The sequence below is a fragment of the Pyrenophora tritici-repentis genome, chromosome 7 (genome assembly GCF_003171515.1).
Source record: "Pyrenophora tritici-repentis strain M4 chromosome 7, whole genome shotgun sequence".
NCBI classification, from domain to species: domain Eukaryota; kingdom Fungi; phylum Ascomycota; class Dothideomycetes; order Pleosporales; family Pleosporaceae; genus Pyrenophora; species Pyrenophora tritici-repentis.
The window spans coordinates 1,649,430-1,675,902 of record NC_089396.1 but is presented as its reverse complement, the minus strand read 5'-3'; the positions used below and the strand labels follow the sequence as shown (position 1 = coordinate 1,675,902).

Genomic DNA, 26,473 nt, shown 5'->3' with positions numbered 1-26,473 from the left:
ATAGTCTGTGCTTGTGATTTGCCAATTTGTCCGCGACACAACTATTTCGATGACCAGAGATCGCTGATGTCTCAACTTGGGTTCTTCTCTATCCAAAGCCGCGGACATGAAGATACAACCAGAAGACATATACATTTCTCAAGAGTTCCGACTCTGAGGTTGTAGTAACCTGACCAATAAAGCCTAGAAGAGGAGGCGAGGCCACGTTGAATGGCGAAGCAGATGTCGTGTATCGTGAAAATGAAGAGAAATCAAACTTAGTGACGCAGGACCACTGGTGTCATGGAGAGCGGACTGCGAAAGTATGCGAGTCACTGGCAAATGTGATCCAACGATGGTGCTGTAACACACTGTTAGAAATAAACAAGAGTAAAAACAACAGAGAAACCGACCTTTGCAATAGAAAAAGCGAGTCTGAGAATCCTCTCCACTCGATTCTTTGCCGTACTCGCCAACTCCAGATACCGCTCTTCCTCATCACGCTCCCTCTCGAACCACTTATCGGGAAAATGTTGTGCCCAGATCTGACCTCGGATGTGGTAGTCCTCTGGCAACGGCAACTCGTCGTCCCTTTCGCCCTCGCGGGGGAATACGTCGGTGGCCAATAACGTATCAATGTTTAGTTTTTTGTTTGCTGACTGACTATGTCTAGTCTCATTCTTGATCAACGTATTCAGGAAAGCAACGAGTTCGGTCCAGGGAGCGTCGGCAACAAGAAAGGAAACGTATGTGCTGGAAGCAAGGTTGGAAAAAAATGCGAGCATGACATGCACGTGAGGAAAGACGTTCTTGTCGCCAAGTCGGCGGAAAACCATGGCGGACGTCTCGTTGGTGAAGAGTCTGGCGTTTTTGAGATGACAATCTTTTTCAATGCGGGATCTCGCTTCTAACCACGCCTTGGACGTTTCTGGGATTTTCTCTTCTTCATACTCTTTCCTTTTCTTTGAGGCACTCTGTTGGTCCGATCGAGTGATAGGTTCCTGTTTGGCTTCCACATTTACAGGATTCTCAGTATTAGAGAACTCAATTGGTGGGTAAAGCTGCTGGAGAAAGGCGTGTCGAATGAGGTTTTTGTCCTTTCCATAATCAAACCATCCCGCGATGTTGGCAACGGCCACGTAGACACCTAGGTCCTTCCACTTTGCAGTGACGCGACCGATGTGTATATCCAACTTCTCCAAGAAGGCTACCTTGGGTGTTAGAAACTTGGCTGTGGACTTGTCCATACTAAACGCATCTTTCTCGATAGAAGTGTGGTCAAACTGCGAGGCATGTGCCAAGATAAAGAAGTCGTCGTTAGAAAGATGTTCCCGGGAAGTGTGATTCGCCTTTTCAACGAGTGGATCCAGTAGTGTCTTGATCGAGTCACGGGCGTTCTCAAACGGCTTAACGGAAGCCAAAGACCGGGAGTAGTAGTACATCTGCAACAGTGGATGTGGTCGTGCCAGAATAGCCAAATGATGGTACAATCGCCCCACCGTGGGGTTTTTGTCGGCAGCCTTGATGTACCAGGAGCGTGCCACTCCCGCCCACGTCTCACGATCGCGGACATCCTCATCCTCAATAGCCATGCGATAACGTCCAAGATCCCCAAGGCATTCGATCCACGTATCCTCGAAAGCAGGGACCGTCTCGTAGAGAAGTGCTACCATCTGGTATGCCAGGTAGATAAAAGCCAACATATGATCGATGCTCTCAGGCAGCCGTCTTCGAAGTAACTCCAAGAAAGAGTGTATGCCATGCTTCCACATACGCGCTGGCATTGAGTACTTACCTGCAAGACGACGTAGCGCCGGCGACGAGGAGGGATGCTGACTAGCCAAAAAGAAATCGTGATGCTCATGTAGCAAAGTACGGTGGAGTGCAATCAAAGCTTGCCAATGGTCAGAAGCGAGATTGGTCTTAGCTTCACCTTCCTGGGCAGCGGCGGCAGCTTGAGCGCGGTCGACATGCATACATTTGTTCTCTACCATTATTAGGCCAGCATAAATCGACTTCACTTCAGACGCAAGCTCTTCTTGTGAGATAGGTCTGCTGTCGGGCTGTAGAATCAAATTGGGATACCGAGGATCAGTACGTGGAAGATGAAGGACACCGGGTTGGCGTTGGGACTGTTGAGGCTTGGAAGTTGTCTGCTGCTGTTGACGCTCGGAAGACTGAGGTTGCGGAGACGGCAATTTACTGCTCTTAGTGACATCGGTTGACCATGCACTGGAGGGCTCGGGCGTTGTTGGGTGCGGCGATGAGGTACCTCTCGGACTAAGCTTATGATCAAATAGACGAGGATCTTGTGACTTTGGTGTCTTTAACCGATCTGGGACAATGGTGTGTGGGATATGCCTCGAGTAATCGGAATCAACCACTTCCACGTGAGTGGGAGCCTTGCCCTTGCGGCCAGTGAACTCGTGCTCTGTGGGAGCAGAGCGTTTCCGTCCAGATGTCGGCGAAGTTCGACGGGGCTCCTTTTCCGACTCCAGAGTGAGACCTCCTATGTCAGGCGCTGATCGATCTCCTGCCGTTGCTACGGACGAGTGATCAGATCTCCTAACGTCGTTAAAAACTGGACTAGCATACGCATGCATGCTGAGGTGGGCCTTCTCTCACCTGAACCTTATCGACAATTCTCGAAGTTTAGCACGTGATTGGCGTGTGTCCAGACCTTCAAAGTCGGAGCGGTGCTCGATTCTCGCATGATCCAGGAACTGCTGAAAATCTTGGAACATGCGTCCGCCATGACCCGGGTATGGGCAGGGGTGCGGCCCTTGGCCTTGCTGATTCTTCAAAGCCTGAGCAAAGCGCGATTGAAGCAGATCTCCGGAGTTCATGACTAAACCTTCAAGTGTAGCCTTCTTTTTCGATTCCGTGCCTTGGTTTCCGCCTGAATTTCATAGAACAAAGTAAGATGTTGTGATTGGTCGGCTGGGTCCCCACATGCCCGATCTCGCAAAGCACCCTCAACTCAAATGTGAGCCTGACGGTTCAAATCATGAGCTACAAGCTGGAAATATCCCGTTAAAGCTATTGCGCGATATTGTTCTTTGAGATGCAGTGGAGCTGGAATGAATAGTGGTAGTGGACGCAGTACGGGCGAGAATAGTGATGTACCCGAGCGGTGACCGAGGTTCGGGAAACGACTATGGGAGTAAATTAGACGTTAAACTCGATAGAACAGGTTCAAGTTCTCTTTACAATCTGCAGAGTTCGTTACGGTTGTAGAATGTATAGGTGTTTGTTTTCAGCCTCCACTGGGAGGCAGGACTATTGCGAGCAGGCAACGAGGCAACCGCCAAGACAATATAGGCGGCCTCCGCGACCGCCTAAAAGCACGTACTCAATGCTAGCAGACCCATGGATGGGGTCGGATGGGGTCCGATGCAGTCCTTCAGGAAGGACTTTCAGCCGCACAGCACTTTCAGCCCCCAAACTGCCACAATGCCGCATCCGTCCCATCTTATTTGTGATGGAATGTATTAGCACGTAATTATGCATGTCAAGCCAACGCCATAAGTTAAAGCCACGCTTGCCTTGTGTGCTGCGCGAACGCTTGCGCACCGTACTGTACAGCATAGTCACGCATCATCACAAATGACTTCTGGCTACAATTAGACGCACCGTCCTTCTACTGACTTGGATCATCCATGACCACTTCCAAAACTTGACTTCACTTCTTTGATTTCCCAACCTCGCTAGGCTGTGGACGGTCTCAAATTGCCCTGCGCAAACGCCCGATTCCCACCAGCCGGACGTCGCGTAGCAACGGCTGCCTGAAAGCTATAGCAGGTATCGAAACGCGAAGCTGGCCCTCAACTACAGCCAACGATAGGTTGCACGCGATAAGACATTATATTTGTTAATTTTGGAATAGGGAGCGTCTCGAAACACGACCGAATACAAACAATCTCAGCGACGTCCTCTTACACCTGCTTTCCCCCAGCGTATACCATTTCTCAGAGGCTGCAGTACTGTTTGAGTCATGTACCGGCGGGTCTGTGCATATCATTCGGTCTCAAGCCCCAATACGCCGGCTTGGAATGCGTGGCATCGAGGAATTGGACCACCTGAATGCTGAAGTGTGTTATTGATGTGTATCTCAGTACAGGGCCTTCCCATTCGCAAAAGCTTAGGAATTTGCTGCATAGGTTTTCAGTTTGGCGCCCTTACAGTTTCACATTGGACCGGTGAGGTGATTCGGGCCACGACGAAGAGAGGAGTAGGTAAGGAAGGTATGAGGTTGTCTTGTGTTTGCCTTATGGCCTACGAAACTTTCCGTGAGCCGGTCCGTATTGCAGGAACACGCGCCGGGGTGGCTTGTGTCCAGCCGACACGACGATACCTGCCCAACGGATGCAGCATCTCGGAAATTTGTGTTGCACGCTAACTACTCGTCAGAGAGTGTTCAAAGTGAAACAGGCGACTAAGCTCATAGAACACCTTGCCAAGTGGTACCTGCAACCAGCCCGTACTATACATCTATATTGCATACTACAGCTGTGTTACACAACAATAACTCTGTGAAGAGGAGGACCAGTAGATTTCCCATGTCCTTACAAAACAGAGGCCTCTACTTCGATCCGATCGACGGGTGGCCTTCAGCTTGGGCGCACAATTCCACAGCAATTGCCTTATGGGGTGTACCGTGTTCTTGCAAACATTACAAGGATATCGATATTCCGCCGCCCAACAACATGTAGAGTTCGGAAGCGTGTAAAGAATAGCAAAGGCTGAGGCTGATTGATAGGCGGCTGCTGTCTTAGAAAACGCCAGGAAGTCATGGCGGTTGTCCGCATGCGCAATCAAACATACGGTACGGTCGCTGCTTGCTATCACTATGAAAGGACTCAGGAGTGCCACTCATTGGCTATCGTTTTCGCGGATGCGGGACAGCTAGTGGTACAATTAGCAGACAGTCGTGGCCCTCAAACTGTCCGCTTCCCTGGGTCTGACGGAGTTCCTTGTGTCACATCGTGGATTTCTGAATCGCCTCGATGCTGCTGAGGAGGACTGTGGTTGAGGAAAATCTCTCAATCACTCAAGCATAACTACTTCGGTCAAGCTTACACCAAAGAGCTCATGACGGACATCGCAAGACTCCCCTTACAGTCCCCCAGTAAGGCAAACCGTCTGCCTTGTTTATTATGCATGCGGCGCGGGGTACCGATCCATCGGCAAACAATATCCATACGTTTCCTTTTTACTTATGGGAGCGGGGTCGAACGAACCAAAATCGTTTCCGCGCGGAACGCGGCCAATGCCATAAGTCGTCTTTTTCGTCTCAACATCAACATGGTGTGCAACAAGACTGCATGGCTGAAATTCTTTATTCGATGACCACGCAGCGGAGCTCTGTTGGCATGCATGTAAATGCGCTGGTGTCATCAAGTTCACAAGGACCGCATGATGAATGTTCAGGGCACAGTTGAGAAGGCTGACTGGACTCAGTTTTGAGCCCGAGAAATATTACTTGATGTGAGAAGATAAGCAAATTGAAGGCTTTCCCTGGGAAGAGTTATGAGGTCGAAATTGGCAGGCAAACCAACTGCCTTTGTGGGGTGGGTGCCTTACCATTCGCTCGGAAACTTAGCCCCCAAAACAAAATCAACCATAATGGGTAAATAGGGGATGACTCTACTTTCGCTAATTTACGAATGAGAATTTCAGGGCACTTTCGATTACAGAAGCTGGCATAATCAATGGTTCAGTTGCCTTGCTTACTGCACGAACGAGACACCGCCTTATCGCGAATGCAAGCACACCGATTGAGGTGGTGACCTGATCACCGGGTCAATGCCGCTCGTGTAACAACTTGAACCTATCCAGAACGTCATGTTGATGTATCAGCTTGTGGAGTGTAGACTTCCATATTCAGCAGGCTGCTTTTGTCACTATCCAAAAGCCGTAAGCATTCCGTAAAAGCAGTGAAGTTTATAATGGTTATAGGAGGGCATAAATCATGCACTCCAAGAGAGACCTATCGGGTTCATAATGACGATCAAACGCTAAATGCTGCACACCACTTTCTTTGCTTTTCGTGATTGGCACCCGAGCCAGATCATGAGATCGTTGTACGAGGGAAGAATAAAATATCAGCTCTAGAAAACCTTGTTATATTTCGTGCGATGAATATCACTATCGGTAAGCATACTCATGTCATCTGAACTGTTCATGCAGTCACGCTTAGGAGATCTTGATCTTGACCTCTGAAGTCCTCCACCGATGGCGATTCCCCAAAAGGAAGGAATAGAGGCAACCACAATGAATGAAGGACGATCGCGTCATTACGCCCCAGGCACGAACGGGCTTGGGATATGGGGGCCGAACTAACCGGGACTACCTATGCGCAAGATATGGTATGGCTGGAAATGAGGCCTCCCGCTCCAATACGCTGACGCGGGACCAAAGCTCCAAACTCAACCGCAACCATCCATCTCAAAAGTCCTTCAAGTTGGCATTACCGCACGCGAATCTACCTTTTACGAACAAACCCCAAAATGATTTCGGGACCTAAAATCTTGTTGGGAGCGCTTCATCCGTTGAGCATGTCATCTGAGAATCTCGAGTGGGATGGCGAATCCGGTTCTCGCCTACGGAGATGAGATATTTTCATAGCGTGACGTCACGAGCAAAAAAGTCACCACATAATGACAGAAGATTTGACACAAAATTAGGTTTACTAGAGGCGTCACGGGATGTCATACGAGGACCACATGTTCGAAAAGAGAGACATTGCCTGAAACCCATTAATATCCTAGTGACATGTCAAAGACCATTCATTGACCGGATTCAGGAATAAAGGGTTATGCGAACGACTTTGGAGGACGTCAAAACTTTTCATGTTGGCCTACTTCTCCAAAAACTGTACAGGGAGACCGTGTTCACCGGAAGCCATAGACAAGGAACTGGACTCAGCCGTTTGCCTAGATCTATTGACACGGAGCTTCTACTAGACCAGGCAGACGTCCGTGGACCTATTTTGGAAGGGTTGCACACTTTTCCGTTGGCGAAGGCAACGCGGCACAGCAAGTCGGCATTGAGGCTCCATAGCTGATACCATCTCCCTCCCCTCCCCTGCAGTCCCGATGATTTTATCCAAGAAAGAGCAGGGTGCAGATATTCCACAGTCACTATGAACCTTTGCTAGTTTTTTTTTCACGCCTTAATGTTATCCCTAGACAACACCAGCGAAGATTTTTAGTCGCAGCGCGCTTCATGGAGAAGGCCAAAAAACCAAAGAACTAAAAGAGCGAGGACACACATCTGACTAAGGTCATTCATGCAGCACCCACAGAGAAACAACTCAAATAAGGTATATCATGCGAGCATCAGAGTCCCATATCACCTTCCATCTTACCTTACTCTGCGCGCCTGATCGGTACAAACGCTATAGGCGATTTGAATTGCCACTGCAAGATATACGTATTCACGCACGAAGTAAGTGACGAGGTTTGTGGCTGTGCTGATGCTCAGAGTTGGCTCCCGGATGATGCCAATGCTGCCTAGTCGTGGCAACATAGACTTAGAATGATGATTTAGTCTAGGCACGGATGGCTCGGGATGCGATATTCCAATGGAAAGATGCGGTTGGCCGTGCAAGCGGAAAGGCGTATATATCTGTCAGGAGATTACGCAAAGGGCCGGTGAGTGGGCCACCGGCAAGACCTGGTTGGCAACAGTCATAGTCCGTCTGACTCCATTATGCGCGTGCTCTATGTAGCAAACGAGCTTAGCAGGTTGAGACGTTCTGTCTGATGCCAGGTCCAGCTTGATACGGAAAATGCTAATATCAGCTTTCAAGGACTGCTCATGTGCCGAACAACCACAAGTAATAGCCAGAAGGTGGCGAGCATTTGAAGACATGCTTAGTAATAGTGGCTTAGCATGCATGCTGATGCCACGGTTGCTTGATTACTCCGGACTCCGGAGGTCTTGTTGTAATGCGATAACTCCAGTTGCGATGACTCGAAGTTGGGCGAGCATATGAAGGATACTGCTGCTACTGACAAGGTTATGTTTTTCTGTACTCTACCAAAAAGTCTTTTAAACTACAAGAATAGAATTGACAAAAAATAATTAAGCTTCCGCCAGCCTAAATGATTCTACAAACAACGTTCACGATTAGCATACAAGTAGCTAATCAGCTAGCATTAAAGGCGGCACGCAGACTGCTACAAGGCCCTCGGTAACAAAATATGCTTATTTAATAGCTTGTTTAATTGCATTAAACATCGCCCGCGCCGTTCTTACTGCCCATCCACCTACGCCTACCGTGGTCCGTGGCACTTTTTCTCCGGAAAGTTTCCACATCTCACTGTAAACTTGACCGGTGGTTCAAATGCTACATCGCGGTGATAGTCGTCCGTGCTGTCCCTTGCGCCCCGACAGATACCACACACGTGCGGCTCATTCCCGTTCACTATGCCCCAGTCATAATTAGTTCCGCCGATGTCGAGACACATGTTGGCAGCGTAGACGTCGCGGTTGTAATTATCTTTGGTCTGAATATCCAGATTCACATTTTAAGGTGCAGGATCTTTCCAGTCGTAGTAGATAGTACAATCTTTGGCGAGTGCTAGGAGGGGGGCGAAAAGAAGGAGAGTATTAGTAGTAGTAGATAAGAGACGCCTACGGAATTGTTTAGTATAGGAAGTAATTTAATGTTGTTTCGAAGTATAGGCTTACATCGTAATAGGTGGCGATAGTTGGCTTGTACAGGTTTGGTAGGGTGGCGGGTAGATGAGTGGGGTAGTATTTTGACGCGTCCTCCTGGTTTTCGGGCAGTCTTCGAAGAGCAGTGTTATCATTGGGTATTAAAGAGATTTTGAAAGATATCAGAGATACTTATACGTAGACAATTAGTACAACACTTTGCTTAGCCTTATACATACACTCTGTAGGGCCTTATACGGTCACTCTTTACGGTCATGCCGTCAGCGTGGTATTGAAATCTGATTCTCTTGGTCCCCATCGATCATATTCCTCAATCGTGCCGAGGAAAGTAAGTAAGTCTAAACTACGCACTGAAGAGCTATCGATCAAACGATCTTGACGAGAGCTCTATTGAGCTTTTTTACGCTCACCTCACTGAAGAGCTGCCTAATTACGTAGTTAAATGTAAACTATGCAATCCGCACGTTCAAACCCCTCACCATTACTTCCACCAACGCCACCCAGTACAAGAATAATAATAGAGAATTGAAATCGTCAAAAAGGCCTTATTACACGCATAAGGCAAGTTCGACGAGGCTTAAGTTGAGGGTAATACATTAATGTGAGAACTCAAGACGCCAAGGCCCCTGCAACAGCCGGTACAGATACTTTCGTCGAGTTGAGAACCAAGGTTGAGAACCAGCTAACGTTAAGCCAAGGCTTCATTCGACACACGATGCAACATCCGGTTTAGTTGCACGCCTAGGCGTTGTTGCGTCGCACACTAAGACACTTGAGATCAGAGCTTCTGCAGAGGTGGTCACTCACCGGTCCGTCTGCCCATTCTCGTTGTCAACGCCTCTCAGGCCCTACTTGGGTATGTAAGCGGTTCGACAGCGACCTGTCCAGCATTCCTTCACGTCGCACGTCCTTATGTGTCTCAACCTCGCTTCTCGGGTCCTGATTCTTCTATATCGCACCACAAGTGCGTTCAAGATGTAGTTTGGACGTTGTATGCAAAGGATAACTACCTAGTCTTGGCACAGATAGCATGGATGGAGAAGTTTGATTCGGGCCGTGAAAGATGACGTAATCGGAGGTTGACTCTTGGCAACCTCTGCGTACATACACCTAGGCAACCAGTAATCGACCGCCGATGACAATTTCCACATTATCGCGCTTTCCAGACGACTGAGTTAAGTGACTTGACTGGAATCTCGGGGAGATTCGCAATCACCCCGCGCTCAAGCATAGCCACAACACCTGCGTAAAGTGACCTTCACCCGCCAGGCTGTCCGGATGGCCGGCATAGTCGAGACTTTCTGAGTACCATGTCATCGCCGGAGCTCACAGAGCAACAGAAAGCTTTTATTGCCGATCGTGCCCGTGTATGGGAGGTCCGACGCTTCTGCCAGGTTTTGCCGTCCGTCGTGCGATACGTGCGCGGTTCAGCCACTGGATTGACGAGCAAGCCTTTGGAACCACATGGAAGGTACTCCGGAAATCAACCAGATGGTGCACTCGCTGCCTTACTACGATGTGTCGTTCATCAGACGGGTGCCGACCTTGCTATGGTTAGCTTGTTGGACGACCACACACAATACTTTGTCTCGGGCGCAAGCCGGGCTAATGTCAACGAGGCAAAGGTCACTCTGGGTGCGTATAGAGAACTGCAAGCCATATCTGAAATTGTAGATTCCTAACCATAAGAATGCAGATTCAACTAGATGGTAAGCAATAGTACTCTATGGACCAAGTATGAGACAGATCTAAGCTCATACACCACAATCAAGGTATGGCTGTGAGTCAGTAACGCACCATGGCGGTCTGTGTGAACGAACTATCACACGACGAAATTATCCTGGGCGTATGGCCTTGTACGAAGAATACGACATGGCCAAAGTAGAGAGAACCAAAAACCTGCCTTTTGTCCGAGGCGATATCGCCAGATTCCGTCATTATGCCGGAGTCCCTTTGAACCCCTACAATGGTCCAAATATCGGGACCATCTTCACATTCAGTGAAACGCCTCTGGAGAACGGACTTTCACCCGCTGACCGCTTATTCTTGTTCGAGACAGCCTCGCATATCAACAAGCACCTCGAACAAGCCGTGGAAGCCTTGGAGGGGAAACGAGTACTCAGATTCAATCAGGGTGTTGCCTCATTATTGAGAATTGGTTCATCTGCGGAGGTGGTCACTGACCCTAAAAGCGAACAAGTCTCGTCAGTCGCGCAGTCCGGACAAGAGCCTCTAGTATCTAACCTATATGCGAATTCTGTTTTGCGCCTATATCGCCTAGCTTCAAGCCTACTCTATGATACCTTCGAATTCGATGGTGTCAGGATTCAAGAAGTGGGCTTATCTGGTGCCGTTATTAACAACAACCCTGATTGGAATCGTTCCAGCCTTTTGGCACAGCATCTTGGTCCAGGCATAAGTGAGCCCCAAGAACCCTCTCCAGAACTTATAGAAAAGCTGTTAGATTGGTTTCCACATGGCGGTATCATTCAGCTGTTGGGCGAGTCGGGCGATGTTGTTGCTGCAACGAGTGCGCACGACGTAGCCCCTGTGGTTGATCCGATGATATGTGCTGAGATCCCGAGAACATTTCCAGGAGCTCAGCAGATAATTATAATGCCTCTTTGGGACACCTATCATGAACGGAACATTGGGGTAGTTCTGGGGTTTGCCAATGATCAGTCAAGAGTTTATCTGGGCTCTACAGATCTCTCTTCGATTTCAGCATTTTGCACTACAATCATGACGCAGGTGCGGCGCCTTGAAGTACAAGCTATGGACAAGATCAAGTCGGACTTTCTCGGTTCGGTGTCTCACGAGATGCGAACACCTCTTCATGGCATTTTGTCCAGCCTCGAACTTCTAGCTGATACGCCCTATAACGAACACCAGCACGACTTGCTGGAGACTGCACGCTACAGCGGCATTTCTTTACTTGACACTATTGATCGTGTGTTACACTTCAGTAACATTAGCTCCGAAGCGCGGATGTCAGACGAGACAGCCTCAAACGGATCGGCAGGACCGCTATCACATCAATGGAGCTTACTAAATAATCAATCTACGATCTCTCCTACGAGAACCGGCAACCCAAACATGGTTTACGTTTGCGAAGAAATAGTACACAGAGAGTCGCGGAGACTGCGGCTGAAGGAGACTGTACGTCCCGAACTTTTGAGCCATGGTCGGAATACCCATAAACGGCAACGACCTTCTACATCACGATTAAAAGGGAAATTGCATCATCCTGTTGTGATTTTCGACACTAATGTCCCTTGGTCCTGCCGCCTCACGGCTGTCGCTAGTTTCCGGGCGGTCTTTACGAATCTATTAGTGAGTCACGCGACTTGTACTCTCGCAACACTCGTAGCTGATGATACTGTCAGGATAATGCTTTGAAGTTTGGAGAGCCGAGTGGCTGTGTTCGCGTCTCCGTAGACGTTGATGAGGCTTCTATCAAGCTCTCGCTCGTAGACGGCGGCAAAGGCATCGCTTCGGACTTTCTTCGGTATTCTATCTTCGACCCATTCTCGCAAGAGGACCCTACCACGGAAGGGACCGGTCTTGGACTTTCTATAGTCAAACGTACCACTAACATTCTGGGCGGCAAATTGGAAGTAGATTCAAGCGAGACACGCGGATCAACTTTCACTGCCACGTTTCCCTTGGGGCGGGTAATAGTAGGATCCTCACAAGACACAACAAACCTCCCAATTCATAAATCAGAATCTGCCGCCGAAGCGTTACCCCAACTTGAGATGAGTCTCTTCCCACCAAGGCGATGGGAAACAGGAGACACTGTTCGAGGTAGACGGTGTACGAGTATGCTGTCTGCATCGCTCATGCGAGGCTTGAACAGATGGTTCCAAACCACCGTCGTTCCCTGGCAGACTACAAGTACGCAGTTGCGCCTGATTTTCCTCTTGTACGAGGATCTGCAAGATGCAGCCCAGGCCCACGACGATACCGGTGATGTTAAACGCATCATTCTTTGTCCAGATCTTAGTAGTGTCCCTAGCCTGGAGATGATATCGTTGGACAACACTGCCGCTATCACTGGACCTATAACACTTTCAAGTCTCCAAGAAGCGTTGGCAACTTTATTCCCTGGCCAAATTGCCGCCCCGGAACCACATGGTACTCTTGACCACGGAGCTGGGATAGAAAAAGACCAAGAAGAGTCGCATGAGATCATAGACAAGAGCAAAAAACAGGAGAGTGGGGAAGAATCTGACCAGGCCGTATCTCACTTGCTAGCCAATCTGGCAATCGAAAGTAAACATCACGAGAGTGACCACGGCAGCCCAAAGCCGGGAGTGACACCCACGGCTGACACGGCAGAGTCATGGGAAGTAGCGATATCCGACGCACCCATAGCAGATCAGACAAGGAAACAGGACACTCCGCAAGAAGAGAAGCAGGTGAACTTGGGCCCTCCCGTGCCGTCAGATCTAGCCAGTGCAGAGCCTAGACTACTACTCGTGGACGACAACGCGGTAAATCTCAAGGTACTCAGCATGTATGCACGAAGATGCAGCAAGACACCCTCAACTTCTGTGAGCGGCGGCCAAGAAGCCATTGACGCATTCAACGGCGCACTGCTGGACGGAGATGGCGGCTCGCAGCGCTTCGATCTCATTTTCCTCGACCTTTCTATGCCCGTCGTATCGGGCTTTGAGGTTGCGAGGCAAATCCGCGAGACCGAAGCTCGGATGAAGGACGAGTTCCGCACGTATATTTGTGCGCTCACGGGTCTTGTCAGTGCGAAGGATCGAAACGCCGCATATGCATCGGGCGTTGATCAGTATCTTGTCAAGCCCACGAAGCTGAAGGATTTGCAGAGCGTCGTTCAGTGTTGGCGAAATAGCCTAGATCGTAAATGAATGAGGGTATTTGAGCCATTTGTTCTTCTATACCGTGCCGCTAACTTAGTTATGAGCAACCCAGAAGTCTCGGTGCGGTACCCCACCATGACCCCGGTCATGGACATTCTCGACCCCTGGGATTTCTGTCGTCAGTGGGGTATGTCATGTTTGTCAGCGTCTGCAGAATTAGCTGATGACACCTGTTCTGCTCCGTGTGAGTGGTTGACCCTCTCGATGATGCTATGATGGTGCAGAAACAACCTGCTTCTACTTCACTCTTGCCAACAAGGCCGCGAGCTTACAAAGCCACTTTCCAAAACAAGGCGGGCCTCGGGATATCAGCCTCTCCGAGTAGCCATATCCGGACTAGCGCTTCGGGGGTCTCAGGTAACGAATGGCCGACCTGATATGCGACACATGGCAACGTCATGGACGTGTATTTACAGCGAATCCACAAATGTCCCGCCTTGCCAGTGTTATCTAGAGGATGCGCTAGCGAAACAATGGCGCAGATACAGCCTTGACATTCCGACCCTTTGCCTCTCCTTGTCGCACACTTTCTTATTCTTACTGAGCGTCGCCATCACAGTGCGCTTTGAGGCGTTCTATTCTTGGTAAGCTGATTTCAGCCCTCATCTTGCAATGTTCCGATGCCGATAGGGATTACAACTGCGACGCGTTGGTTTCCGTGCCAGGACGTCGTCGCGAAACATTCTTCACGCGTTATCATTATCCAATGAAAAGCAAACTGACAGTTGACGTAGTCGAGTTACAGCAATGCCCACGCCCCTGTAACTCGGACAATACCCCACGATACTCCGAATCCTCGGATTCAGCGCAGAATTCAACAGAAGTCAGGGGACGCTCTCATTTCGCAATGGCTTCCAGCACCGACGCAGCATTTGTCGAGGAAATCGACGTTGAGCAGGAGCTCCGGATGCGCGCCAATCAAAAGAGGCCGACCAAGTCAGGGGTAAATCCACCAACACGAGACAGCGACGACGAAGACGCACCACTTCTGAGCCCTTCGAGGCATGACTATGGGAGTGTTGACGATGAATATGACAACAATGAGGAGTATGAATGGGTGGGAGACGCAGACTTCCGAGGTCTTCCCTGGTGGAAGCGCCCTTCGGTATGCGCACACGGCGTTGTCAATCGAGAGTTGCCAGACTGACGGGCACAGATATACTGGCTACTCCCGCCTTTCATGCTGTTCACTATAGCATTCGGAGGTATCATAGTGCCCAAGATAAACCTGATTATGGATCTGGTTTGCGAAGAGTACTACGCCACCCTCGAAACAGACCCAATTTCTTCCCCCATGGACCCAGGGCAGGATAGATGCCAGAATGACGCCGTATCATCCCGCTCTTCGCTCTTCCTCCTCTATGCAAGCTTATGCTCCGGCATACTGTCTGCTATCATCAGCCCCAAGATCGGCGCGCTATCGGACCGCTACGGGAGGAAGAAGTTCATGATTGCCAATACATGCGGTGCGCTCTTCGGCGAAGTGCTCACTATACTGGCTGCAAAGTTCCCCGAGACGGTGCATGTCAACTGGATCCTTGTCGGCTACTGCCTAGAAGGCATATCTGGGTCTTTCATCGTCGGCATGGCATGTGCACACTCGTACGCTTCTGACTGTGTCGCACCGCAGAAGCGAAATGTGGCCTTCTCCTACTTTCACGCCTGTTTGTTCGGTGGGATTGCTATCGGACCTGCCCTTGCTGGTTATATCATCAATGCACGCCAAAAGTACGTTGGCAAGACTGAAGCCGTGCTTCTTATCTTCTACATGGCACTCGGCGCCCATTTCATATTCATTGCATTCCTTGTCTTCCTTGTCCCTGAATCACTGAGTAAAGCCCGTCAAGAGACTGCACGAGAGAAACACAGAGAAGAACTCGAAAGAAAAGACCCTTCGGCGGACTGGATCAACCAACTGCGCTCAATCAACCTATTCAGTCCTCTCAAGATCCTGTGGCCCACGGGTCCAGGTACTTCGTCTGCCGTGCGCCGAAACTTGATCCTTCTGGCTGCCACCGATACCATAATGTTTGGTGTTGCTATGGGAGCCATGAGCGTCGTCCTAGTCTACACTCGCCGCCAGTTCGACTGGCACGAACTTGAATCCGGTCGCTTTACCACTATCGTAAACAGTTCTCGTGTCTTCTCTCTCCTAATAATCCTACCTATTCTTACACGCATCTTCCGCGGAAAGAACGCGCGTCAACGTAATTCAGGCTCAGATGTGTTTGACCTCTCGATTATCCGCGCGTCTATCCTGTTCGATACGCTCGGCTATCTCGGCTTTGTACTTTCTCGAAAGGGTGAACTGTTCGCACTGTCAGGCGCCATCGCTGCCATCGGCGGTATCGGCTCACCTACCCTTGGTGCTGCGTTGACCAAACATGTACCGCAGGATCAGGTCGGTCAGTTACTAGGCGCCACTGGCTTGCTCCATGCTATTGCGCGGGTAATGGGACCGACTGTATTCAACGGTATTTACAGCGCCACTGTCGGAACGTACAGACAAGCAGTATTTGTGTGCCTTGCAGGAACTTTCGGTCTTGCATTCCTGTGCAGCTGGTTCATTCGACCGCATGGTACGTCGCACCTTCCAACTACACCTTTCTGCTCAATGCTAACAACACTACAGTGTACATTGACACAGATGACAAGCGTGCTGCGCTAGCAGATGAAAGAGAAGCATAGCTTGCCTCTCTTCATTTCGGCGCTTCTTTTACTACTTTTTCAGCCCCTTAGACTTTTTCCCCTTGAGTACAATACTCTGTGTTTCCTTGAAGTTCAACAACAAAGCGATTAGCAGTGGCGTTTTATGTTTTTGCAAAGCTATGCGCGTTCTTGTTTGCGTTGGCTTGTATATATAAATACATCAAGTAGAGTTTCGGCACTGAATACACGTTCTCGTATACAATAACTAGATTCTCTCTGCCGTTCTCTTGTTGCAGCCTTCATGGACTATCACCAGCCAACGTCCAAATCCGGTAAACCCAGACCCAGTTCAACCAGCGCCTCCCACGAAGCCTTTTTATACTCCTCCCCGAAAAACATAAGCAAGCCCATCCAATCTTCCCCAGTACTCAAGCTTGACTTCAACAGCAACAGATCTAAATACAGCCGACTCCCAGGAATGAACATATCGAAAGCCCGGAATTTCAGGATGATCCTTTCGTGGCTGCAGAAACGGTATCTCAACGCTATTAACACAGTTTGTGACGTGATTGCGCTACACCTCACTTTTCTCGGCAAACAGCAGTTGCTGTAGCTCTTCACCTTTGATACCCGAATGATCTGTACTCAGCTGTACACGCCCCGCTGACGTAGTGCTACAGAGAAGAATTAGGCGTTCAATGGGTAACGCATGGCATTCGTTTCTCATGAAGATAACCAGAATTTATAGCTTTTGCATCGCGTGAGTCCTCCGTCTGGTTCAACACAGCTTCTTGTACATATTGCTGCAGCTGCAGTGCTTGGATACCGACTTCGATGCAAGTTTCGAACAATGGAAGGAATCCTTGTTGAGTCTAGCGGCATGTTTGTAACTGTGTGAGACCGAGGTAGTTGCACTGGAAGATTGACCAACCTTTAGATGTGTTTGGACAAGGGAGGTTCCGATGGATATCTTTCTGGGGACTGATGAGGTTGATTGTTTCGACTGGTGTGGCGTCGACAAGTAGTGAGTTTATGCGATTATGCAGTTTTGGGTTCTTTTGTTAATAAGATAGTATGGGGGGGAGGGCTGGCTGTTTACCTCCTACTAGAGAGAGAGAGAGAGTAAGGGCGAGGAAGCGCGGTTGGGGCCTCGAGGCTGGGAGGATGTCGCAGATAGGATGGGATGTCCATATCGTAAACTGAAAAGTGAAGTAGATGTCATGCAGGAAATGTGGTTTCTGACTTCTGAATAGAGGATTGTGTATTGTAACAGTGTCTACCTCTATTTGATTCCACTAAATGGGGTGGCATTTACGCTAAAGCACTCCCCTGTCTAACTAAACTTGGCGCAGTAGTTATGCATGCCTACTGTATGTTAGGCTACGCCCTTGGCAAGATAATCTCAGCATTAACACCCTACCCTGCGATGTCTACTTCATCTTCCTCCAAACTACCCAAAGATGTCCTATTCGATATACTCACACAGCTCAAACGGATCAGTGACACCATTCAAGACCTCACGTCATGTTCACTTGTGAGCCGAGGTTGGCGGGAGGTCACTATATCTCTTCTATACGGGGATATTTCTCGTACGCATAATGATTTGGTTCGATTCTGCGAGCAACTGGATGTGAGGAAATATGTCGCGTATATCCATTCCATCACGATATCTTTCCAGCTATACGACGAAAATATTGAGCAAGTCTTACAGCTGATCGCCTTACTCCCTCATTTCTCCAATCTTCGCTTTTTCTCCTTCTGGCTCGATAAAGGATACCACCACACAGTTCCGCAGTCCACTCTAGTTCAACTGATGGAGGCGTTACCTCTGCCCTGTGCAAACCTCGAACTCGATACTCTCGGCTACGATACACGTATGGAGGGAGATACAACGCATCTCTGCGACTCCCTTCGTCGAATACTTCCGAAAATGCATCATGTACGCCTCCGCGTGGAAAGTTGTGAGATGCTTTTCATCGACCATTCGACACCGGATCAGACGATACGCCTGCCGCACCTTAAGTCTCTCATCTACACCTGCGCTCGCCCGCCCAGTACACCCTTGCTTACATGCCGTGGTCCATATCCAAGTACTAGAACGCACCGCCACCGAGAACTCCTCTGGTACGCCGTCACTAGCAATCTGCAAACACTCGTCGCAACACCCAATGCTGTCCCCACTGACGCACAAGTCTACGCCTTCACAACAATAGACAGTAACCACAACGACCTTTCCCTCTGGAAAGCGCACATCCGCGCCGACGTGCGGGTACAAACTAGTCTTGCCCTCCCCCACCGCGCCGTCTGGACGGAAGCCAGGATCCGCGCCTCACACGTGCTGCGACTCCAAGGCGGGAGGGAAGTCATGAGCGTGCCGGCGAATATTGAGGCCACTGCCGAGGGCCAAATGGGGCGCGAAGTGCCTGGAGGGGCGAGACTGCCGGCGGCGATGCTGACGGATGCGCGAGTGGGGAAGGCGAGTTTTGCAGTCGGGTGTGAGGAGAAGCCTCTAGAGTATCTGAAGACTAGTACGCAGTGGAGAGAAGAAAACCCCGGGAAGAAGATAAGGATATGGATTAATGAGGAGAACATGGGTATAAGACTGGTGGGTACGGAGGTGAGGAAGGGAAAGGACGAATGTCTCTCGTTGGAGATGGTAAGGGAAATCACACCGGAGGGGTGGAGAAGGGTGGTTATACACGATTAGACTCCGCAACAATCAATTCAATCCGGTCACTCTCCTAGACCCACTTACCTATCTAGGTAGGGCTTAAACTCCTATAGGTAACTACTAGGCTTAAAGCGGTAATCAATCAATCCAATCTGAACCTTCTAGGACCCACTTAATTGATTGTTGCGGACTGTGTACACGATGTGTTAGAGGAGATAGTAACTTGATATCCGAAAGTAGCTATCAAATTATAGAATTTGGGCATACTCGGAGTAGATGAGCTATGAAACAATCATCTGAACAAGCTCTCTTGCCATTGAACGCTTTCGCAATTCTTCCAGCTCGTGTTGTATAAATCGCTGCTCAGCACAGCCAAATCAATGCTAGCATTCCTAGCTTCGTCAACAATAGCAAGGTAATGCGTGGCCTGATCTTCATCGTCTATCAAGGTTCGCAGCCCCGGCTTGGAAAGGTCAATCACATATGTGATTGCCGGGAATATTGCTGTGCAATAAACAGCAGAGTTCAATTGTTCCTTCTTCGCAAGAATAGAAGTGAAAATAATGTTTCGTTTTAAAAGTATAGGGCCAAGAATACCTAGTCGTGAGTGCAGCTGTTACATTAGCCATAAGAGGCCTCTAGCGGCCATCTTCGGGATATTTGTGGCAAGCATAGTGTCCAAAGCGAATATTTCGAGGCGATGTAGACATGTTGAAGCCTTTGATTAGGCATGCGATCCAATCAACCCTGTCTTGCCATTCTGATGGAAGCTCAAGTAGGTCCAGGCTCGGTGTGATTAGATTAGACTCCGCAACAATCAATTCAATCCGGTCACTCTCCTAGACCCACTTACCTATCTAGGTAGGGCTTAAACTCCTATAGGTAACTACTAGGCTTAAAGCGGTAATCAATCAATCCAATCTGAACCTTCTAGGACCCACTTAATTGATTGTTGCGGACTGTGGATTAGATTGAGAACTTCATCTAGGTATGATCGTGGTCCATGCGTATTGGCCGTAAGGTGGAGTCTTGAGAGGGTCCAGCCTTGAAAGCGTATATGGCACTCTAGTCTTGTAACTTCACAAATGTCCATAGGGATGGATTTTTCTGAGCCCAACAGTAGTGAGGTCAGTTTTGGAAGCATATTAAAAAGAATGTACATGAGTCCAGGTGCTTGGCCGGCAAGGACATCAGTGACCCATTCTCGCTTGCCCTGTGTGGAAATGTCCGTATTCTGGATGATTTCGAGGCAGCTATGTTCGAACCATAGATTTTGATTCCTGATTCATAATCAAATCAAATCAGATTTGATTTGATTGATTTGACTCAGATTCATGACCTTTTGATTTGACTCTGAATCAATTGAATCAGCCGGCTCGACTTCGGCTCTACCCAATCCTCAAGAACTCGGTCTCTCAGCTGTATACACATCCTCATCTAACCTACTAACCCATATCAACTAGACTCCGCAACAATCAATTCAATCCGGTCACTCTCCTAGACCCACTTACCTATCTAGGTAGGGCTTAAACTCCTATAGGTAACTACTAGGCTTAAAGCGGTAATCAATCAATCCAATCTGAACCTTCTAGGACCCACTTAATTGATTGTTGCGGACTGTGATATCAACTAGAGCTCTGGTAAGGAGCCGGGAAGCTTCCGGTCTGTACAGCTGATTGCTATTTGCCCTATCGTTCTATCCTATCTTTGTTCTATCTGATCTTTGTCTATCTGTTTGCCCTTAGCTAGCAAGCCTTATATAGGCTGCCACTCACGATAGATAGACTAATCGACATAGTTCATCCCAAGCTATTCCGCTTGACAACCCACCTTCCACTATGGCCAATCGTCCTAGAAGAAGACGCCTGACCTAGACATTCGCTGTCCCTGATGAGGATGATATATATGATGATGCGTTAATTGCACCGCTGGACGAGACAGGAGCTGCAGAGGACACCGACAATACTAGCCTGATTAATATTAACGAGACGATTACCGCCTTCCTTAACCATGCCGACAGCTAGTCCTAATTAACTGCACCTCCGACGCCTTCGCTAGTTATTCCTGTGACGGAGACTAGGGCACAGTATCTTAAGAGGAAGAGAGGCAGCAGTACACCTCACAGAGGCCTCGGGCAGAAGGACAAGTTAGTTTAGAAGCACGCAAGAGCACAGCTACCCTACAAGGCTAAGAAGGATAATTATAGCTATCAAATATTCTACTGCGTAGAGGATAATTGTAACTAGAAGGGCCTATCAAGCAATGCGGCTTGTCACCTCTAAAAACATGCTATCTTTGTGGGTAGATTCTTAGCTACACCCTCGACGATTGCACAAACTAATAACCTGCAATAAGGCCTTTATAATATGGCTATAAAGCATGCTGAATCTAGTTACAACTAAGCCGTCACAGTCCTCCGCAATGCTGCTTAAAAGCAGCTGTTCCCTAACGCCCTCGCCCGCTTCGTAACAGTGTGTAGTATATTACACAAATTAGTGGTCTCTAACAAATTCAAAGCGTTAATTATAGCTGTTAACCCTAAGGCTAAACATGTATTGCTTCGCTCTAGTAGCTCACTGTCCTTACGCATTGTCTAGAACTTCTGCGCTTAACAAGAGGTTATCTGGTACCTCTGCGACGATACAATTAGCTGCTTCTATATTAGCACTAACACGTGGAAGACGATGCACGGGCACAAGCACTTCTAGGTAGTAAATGTCTAGTTTATTGACTAAAATAGACAGCTAGTTTAACTTCTTCTTAACCTTGTTAACATTAACAGCGAAGAGTCTAAAACTAGCGCATAATTAGCTACACTTCTTATACAGACTATCAAGGAGTACAACCTTACTACAAGGTTGGGCTAGATAACCTCTAACAATGTAGGAGTGAATGATACGCTTATCTGTGCAATTAAGGCCTTTATAGGTGCTGAAGGCATTAACTATTAGACTAAGAAGATACGAAGACTACGTTGCATTAGCTATATTATTAACCTCGCTACATAGGCCTTTATGTTCGCAACGAATGAAGAAGCAGCGGAACTAGGATATAAAAGAGCAAGGTTATTATAACTAGAGTCTGACAGGGACGGGACGGAAAGTTATAGTGGGAGTAACTGCGACATTACAGAAACGGCCCTTGTAAGGCACCTTGCACTTGTAAAACTCTACAGTTTTGCAGTTATTCTGTGAGACGATAAGTTTAATTAAGCCTTTAAGAGACTGGCGAAAGGATTTTTAGAGTGCCTCGCAACTATCCCTAAAATTCTAGGCGAGACACGGTGGAATAGTTAGCTTCTTATAATTAAAGAGGCCTTTAGAATAAGGCCTATTCTTAACGCGTTGTATACGAAATATCCTAATGCTTTAGAGTTAGTTGTGTTTATAGACGACGACTAGACACTCTTAGAACATGTCTATAACTTTCTTCTTCCCTTTAAGGAGGTAACTCTTAAGGCAGGGAGATATTAAGTAACCCTTAACTGTTTCTAAGTATCTATAGAATTCCTAATTAACCACTTCGAAGAATAACAGAAGCACCATTCCAAGCATAAGACTCTGCTCGCCCCACTAAATATGGCCTAGTTTCTCTTTAGTAAGTACTACGCGCTTATTAATAAGAGTGGTGCCTATATTACAGCTGCCCTCCTACACCTAGAGCGTCGTTACAAATAGCTACAGAACTAATAGAATACAACAGAGAAGAAGAAGTAGTTAAAATTAGGTCTGTAACGGGCAGAGGCCTTGTGGCATATATACCGTGATCGGCTTAAGCCTACCCTGTCTAGCAGCCTTAGGGATTAAGACACCTCTGCAGCCAATTTGCTAGCCTTTAATTAGTGGCAACGACAATTAGCCGTTGTTGTAGACAGTGAGGACAACTTTAAAGCCTTTATCTACGCCCCTCCGAGTTAACTGCCAACCCTGGAAGGGAGACAAATAACGGTTATTAAGTGGTGGACCTAGCTGACACAACGATAAACCTTCCCTGCCTTGTCACAACTCGCTATTGACGTGCTCTCTGCCTTCGCAATGAGCGCTGAGTCGGAGTGAACATTTAGTAAGGCGAGAAGGACAACGTCGTGGGAGAGATCTCAGTTAAGTGCCAACACAATTAGATGCTCGGAGTTGTTGGAGGACTGGTCACACCGTGGTGTCACTTATAGACTGCCAAATAACTACATTGACAGTAATTATGGGAGCGACAGTGAGGCTGCAAGGACACTATTTGCAGTATAACTATACAAAAACACCAACATCACCTGACTCTGATTTAACTCTGATTCGTGCTAACTCGGCCTGATTTGAATAATTCAGGAATCAAAATCTATGGTTCGAACTGCTCATTCGACCTTGCTGCATGCTCTGACTGGGCGTTTCAGTCATAGAGACATAGGACATACGATGGCGTAGATGTGTAGAATGGATGCAAAGGTATTTCGACCGTCTAGATGATTTTTGTCAGATCTAGATTCGCGAGATAAAAAGAAACCAAACGAGGAATCCTACAGACAGGGATGTACAGGTGCGCGTAAAGGGGCTTTAGCGCTATTCGTCGGAGCTGCTTACATATCTTGTTAAGAGCAATAAGCGCGTTGCGTCGGTCGCGAAGCGACTGGGGGGGGGGGGGGCTGGTCGATGATATCTAATAGCAGCTCATCAGGGAGCTTCAGAAGGCTTGCCGTATGCGCAACGATATCGGATCGGAGGTGGATAACCTGTCTAGTAGAAGATTTCCTGACCCTTCTCGGGCGAGATCGTATTGATTCTTCATAGCTGTCTGATTACTCTAAAATATAAGCTGTAATCTAGACTGCTACTATGGTCAAGTTTATTGACAGATTCGGGGGTACTCAGTGTGAAATATGACAAGGAAGATGCTCTTTGATACTCGTAGCAGATTTTGGCTATCAAATCCCCGCGTATGTGTGTGGGAGGAATGGTCTGTCACATCGTACCATGGAACCCATCAAGCTACTATTTGGCGAATCATATCCTAGGATCCCAGTACTATTCGCATTTGCCGAAAGCTTTTTAGATTTTCACGCCACTGCTCAGTTCCCAAGCGAAGTAATAAACGCGTAGGCGCTCCCACAGGATGCTCTAGCCTGAAAAACAACGCGAAAGTACTAGATCGCGACGAAACTAAGAAAAGGCGCTACGTGGGTCGCTTACGAATTGGACTCACAGCCTTGTAGCATATGTCTGGTACACTAAGAGTACTGGTAGGGATGGGAAAGAAGCGAATACAGGGAAGAAAAGATGCAATTGTAATCAACAATATTTCTGCGATGCATACTGAGCAGACATGTTTGGGACTGCCTACCCATGCCCCGGTACAAATTGCAGGTCTGGCGCGTTGATCCGTTTGTCGAGACTGAAACAAGCTTGGAACCGTATTGTGCCAGTTGTGCGCAGCAACAACGTTAGTGGAATCTCGTTGTTTTTCAGGGACACATGTTTGGTACTTGGTGGATTCAATCAACGATGATGGCAGCTGGTACCAAACCGGTCTATCGGTCCATTGGCATGGGGAATCGGTGATGCGTTAGACCCAACATTAATGGATGCAGGTGGTTAGCCAATCTAGGTTTCTGTTTTGACAAGAATCAGAGACGAGCGAACATTGCGAGTGTTTCTAGGGGCAGTGTCATCAGGAACGTTTGTGTTGCACGAAACGAAGGCATCACTAGCGCTGGTACCTAGTCGCGGGGCTTACTAACCTAGGAATGGACCTCGGGCCGTCTTGTACGTCAGCTTCCACGTTGCATCTTCGTACGTCAATTGGCTGTCGCGTTAATATAATTGCTTTCATTCTTTTGTCACTGCATAACACTCATTCGCTTCGTACTTCGATATCATTGTTGCCACCAAACTCAATGTCAACGGCTGTTCGGTAACACGACCGTTGGACAGCCCTCAAGAGGGCCCCGCAACCACACGTTATGGCAAAAGAGAACCGCGCGTTTGGCACGCAACGCCAGGACACTGGCTATGGATTTGGGTCAAACTTGAGATTTCCTATTGAAATGCCTCCGATATGGGTAATTGTCGTCGGATTAGGCGTGTTACTGGCTGTACTGGGATTTCTGGTATGAACACATGCGCGCACACGACTAATTACACGCGACTAATGCGACCACGAGGAATAGGCCTACATGGCATTGAACCTCTTAGCGCCCACTCCGCGACCTCCGCGACGTTCGGAAAAGCAATATACGACAATACTACCAGATGGCGCGCGAAGCGACCCGCGAGAATTACCTTGTTGGCTAGATAAATGGGCAGCCGAGAAAGAGAATGCGAAGAAAGAAGCAGCGAAAGAGCCCGGGAAAAGGGTCGTGATACCGCCACAAATGCCTATCGAGGAACCAGAGCTATTCATGAGTGTCGTGGTGCCTGCGTACAACGAGGAGGAGCGCCTAGAGGGCATGCTGGAAGAGGCGGTGGATTACCTTCAGAGCGAGTATGGAGACGCACACGCTGGTGGAAAGGGTGAGAAGAGCCAAAAAGGCTGGGAGATCTTGATCGTGAACGACGGAAGTTCAGACGGCACGGTCGACAAGGCGCTGGAGTTTGCGAAGGAGCACCAATTGAGCCAACATCCAAAGTCAAAGCCAGGGCCATGGTCGAAGAACGGCGACGCCAAGTCACCACATTCAACCCACATTCCACACGGCAGTATCCGTGTTATAACTCTAGAAGAGAACAGAGGGAAAGGCGGAGCAGTCACACACGGAATGCGTCACGCCAGAGGCAAATACATCGTCTTCGCAGACGCTGACGGCGCAAGTCGTTTCTCAGACCTAGGCAAACTAGTGGAAGGATGTCAAAGCATAGAAGACAAGCATGGTCGCGGCGTTGCGATTGGCTCCCGAGCCCACCTGGTCGGCAGCGAAGCTGTCGTGCAGCGCTCTAGACTTCGCAACTTCCTCATGCACTCTTTCCACATCTTACTCCGCGTCATGACACCACCGGCCACTGCCCGTATTAGGGACACACAATGCGGTTTCAAGCTTTTCTCGCGCCCATCACTTCCATACATTGTGCCGTACATGCATTCCGAGGGCTGGATTTTCGACGTTGAAATGCTCATGTTGGCAGAGAGTGCCGACATTGCCATGATTGAAGTCGCTATTGGATGGAAGGAGGTCATGGGTAGCAAGCTCAATGTAATCTGGGATAGTATCGGTATGGCATGGGGTCTTGCCCTGCTGAGAGCATGCTGGATAGCAGGGATCTATCAGAGAGACTAGAGGAATGCGCATGCGCATATAGAATCGAATTATTTCGTGCATCATGTGTAAGTCCACTGCATGCCTTGCTAACCATGTAGCATGCATTACCACTGGATAGACGGAGGACTACCATGACCAGCATACGCCAAGACACGTATCTCCAATTCTACACTTCGCCAGATGGGCCTTCATCAGGACATATGCAGCTCTTTGCAGCTCTCTGCAGCATTCTAGTCTTCTAGCTTCATATTTCGTACTCCGATAGCAACCCAACGTTGGACGACGACCGGTTTTGTACCTGGACAACTTGCATGCACAGCCACAGGGAGATCTGCAAACCGTGGCGAGTGCATG

The 26,473-nt window shown here is 48.5% G+C and overlaps 5 protein-coding genes across 5 annotated transcripts; 4 read left to right on the top strand and 1 right to left on the bottom strand.

Annotated features, from left to right (window-relative positions):
* Window positions 1–280: 280 nt before the first annotated feature.
* Window positions 281–2,825, bottom strand: PtrM4_130350 (EST1-DNA-bind domain containing protein; the record flags this gene model as incomplete). Its single annotated transcript, XM_066108988.1, has 3 exons — window positions 281–340; window positions 393–2,544; window positions 2,605–2,825. 3 exons carry the CDS (start codon window positions 2,823–2,825, stop codon window positions 281–283), a joined length of 2,433 nt encoding a protein of 810 aa, XP_065960980.1.
* Window positions 2,826–9,974: 7,149 nt separating this feature from the next.
* Window positions 9,975–13,547, top strand: PtrM4_130340 (BaeS, Signal transduction histidine kinase; the record flags this gene model as incomplete). Its single annotated transcript, XM_066108987.1, has 4 exons — window positions 9,975–10,299; window positions 10,361–10,373; window positions 10,437–11,997; window positions 12,051–13,547. The coding sequence occupies 4 exons, from the start codon at window positions 9,975–9,977 to the stop codon at window positions 13,545–13,547; spliced, it is 3,396 nt and encodes a 1,131-aa protein (XP_065960979.1).
* Window positions 13,548–14,406: 859 nt separating this feature from the next.
* Window positions 14,407–16,247, top strand: PtrM4_130330 (Permease major facilitator superfamily; the record flags this gene model as incomplete). Its single annotated transcript, XM_001941063.1, has 3 exons — window positions 14,407–14,664; window positions 14,716–16,138; window positions 16,192–16,247. 3 exons carry the CDS (start codon window positions 14,407–14,409, stop codon window positions 16,245–16,247), a joined length of 1,737 nt encoding a protein of 578 aa, XP_001941098.1.
* A 1,891-nt stretch (window positions 16,248–18,138) lies between these two features.
* On the top strand, window positions 18,139–18,915 carry PtrM4_130320 (uncharacterized protein; the record flags this gene model as incomplete). Its single annotated transcript, XM_066108986.1, has 1 exon — window positions 18,139–18,915. The coding sequence occupies one exon, from the start codon at window positions 18,139–18,141 to the stop codon at window positions 18,913–18,915; it is 777 nt and encodes a 258-aa protein (XP_065960978.1).
* A 5,911-nt stretch (window positions 18,916–24,826) lies between these two features.
* On the top strand, window positions 24,827–26,137 carry PtrM4_130310 (glycosyltransferase family 2 protein; the record flags this gene model as incomplete). Its single annotated transcript, XM_001941062.2, has 2 exons — window positions 24,827–24,973; window positions 25,034–26,137. The coding sequence occupies 2 exons, from the start codon at window positions 24,827–24,829 to the stop codon at window positions 26,135–26,137; spliced, it is 1,251 nt and encodes a 416-aa protein (XP_001941097.1).
* Between the last annotated feature and the right edge of the window lie 336 nt (window positions 26,138–26,473).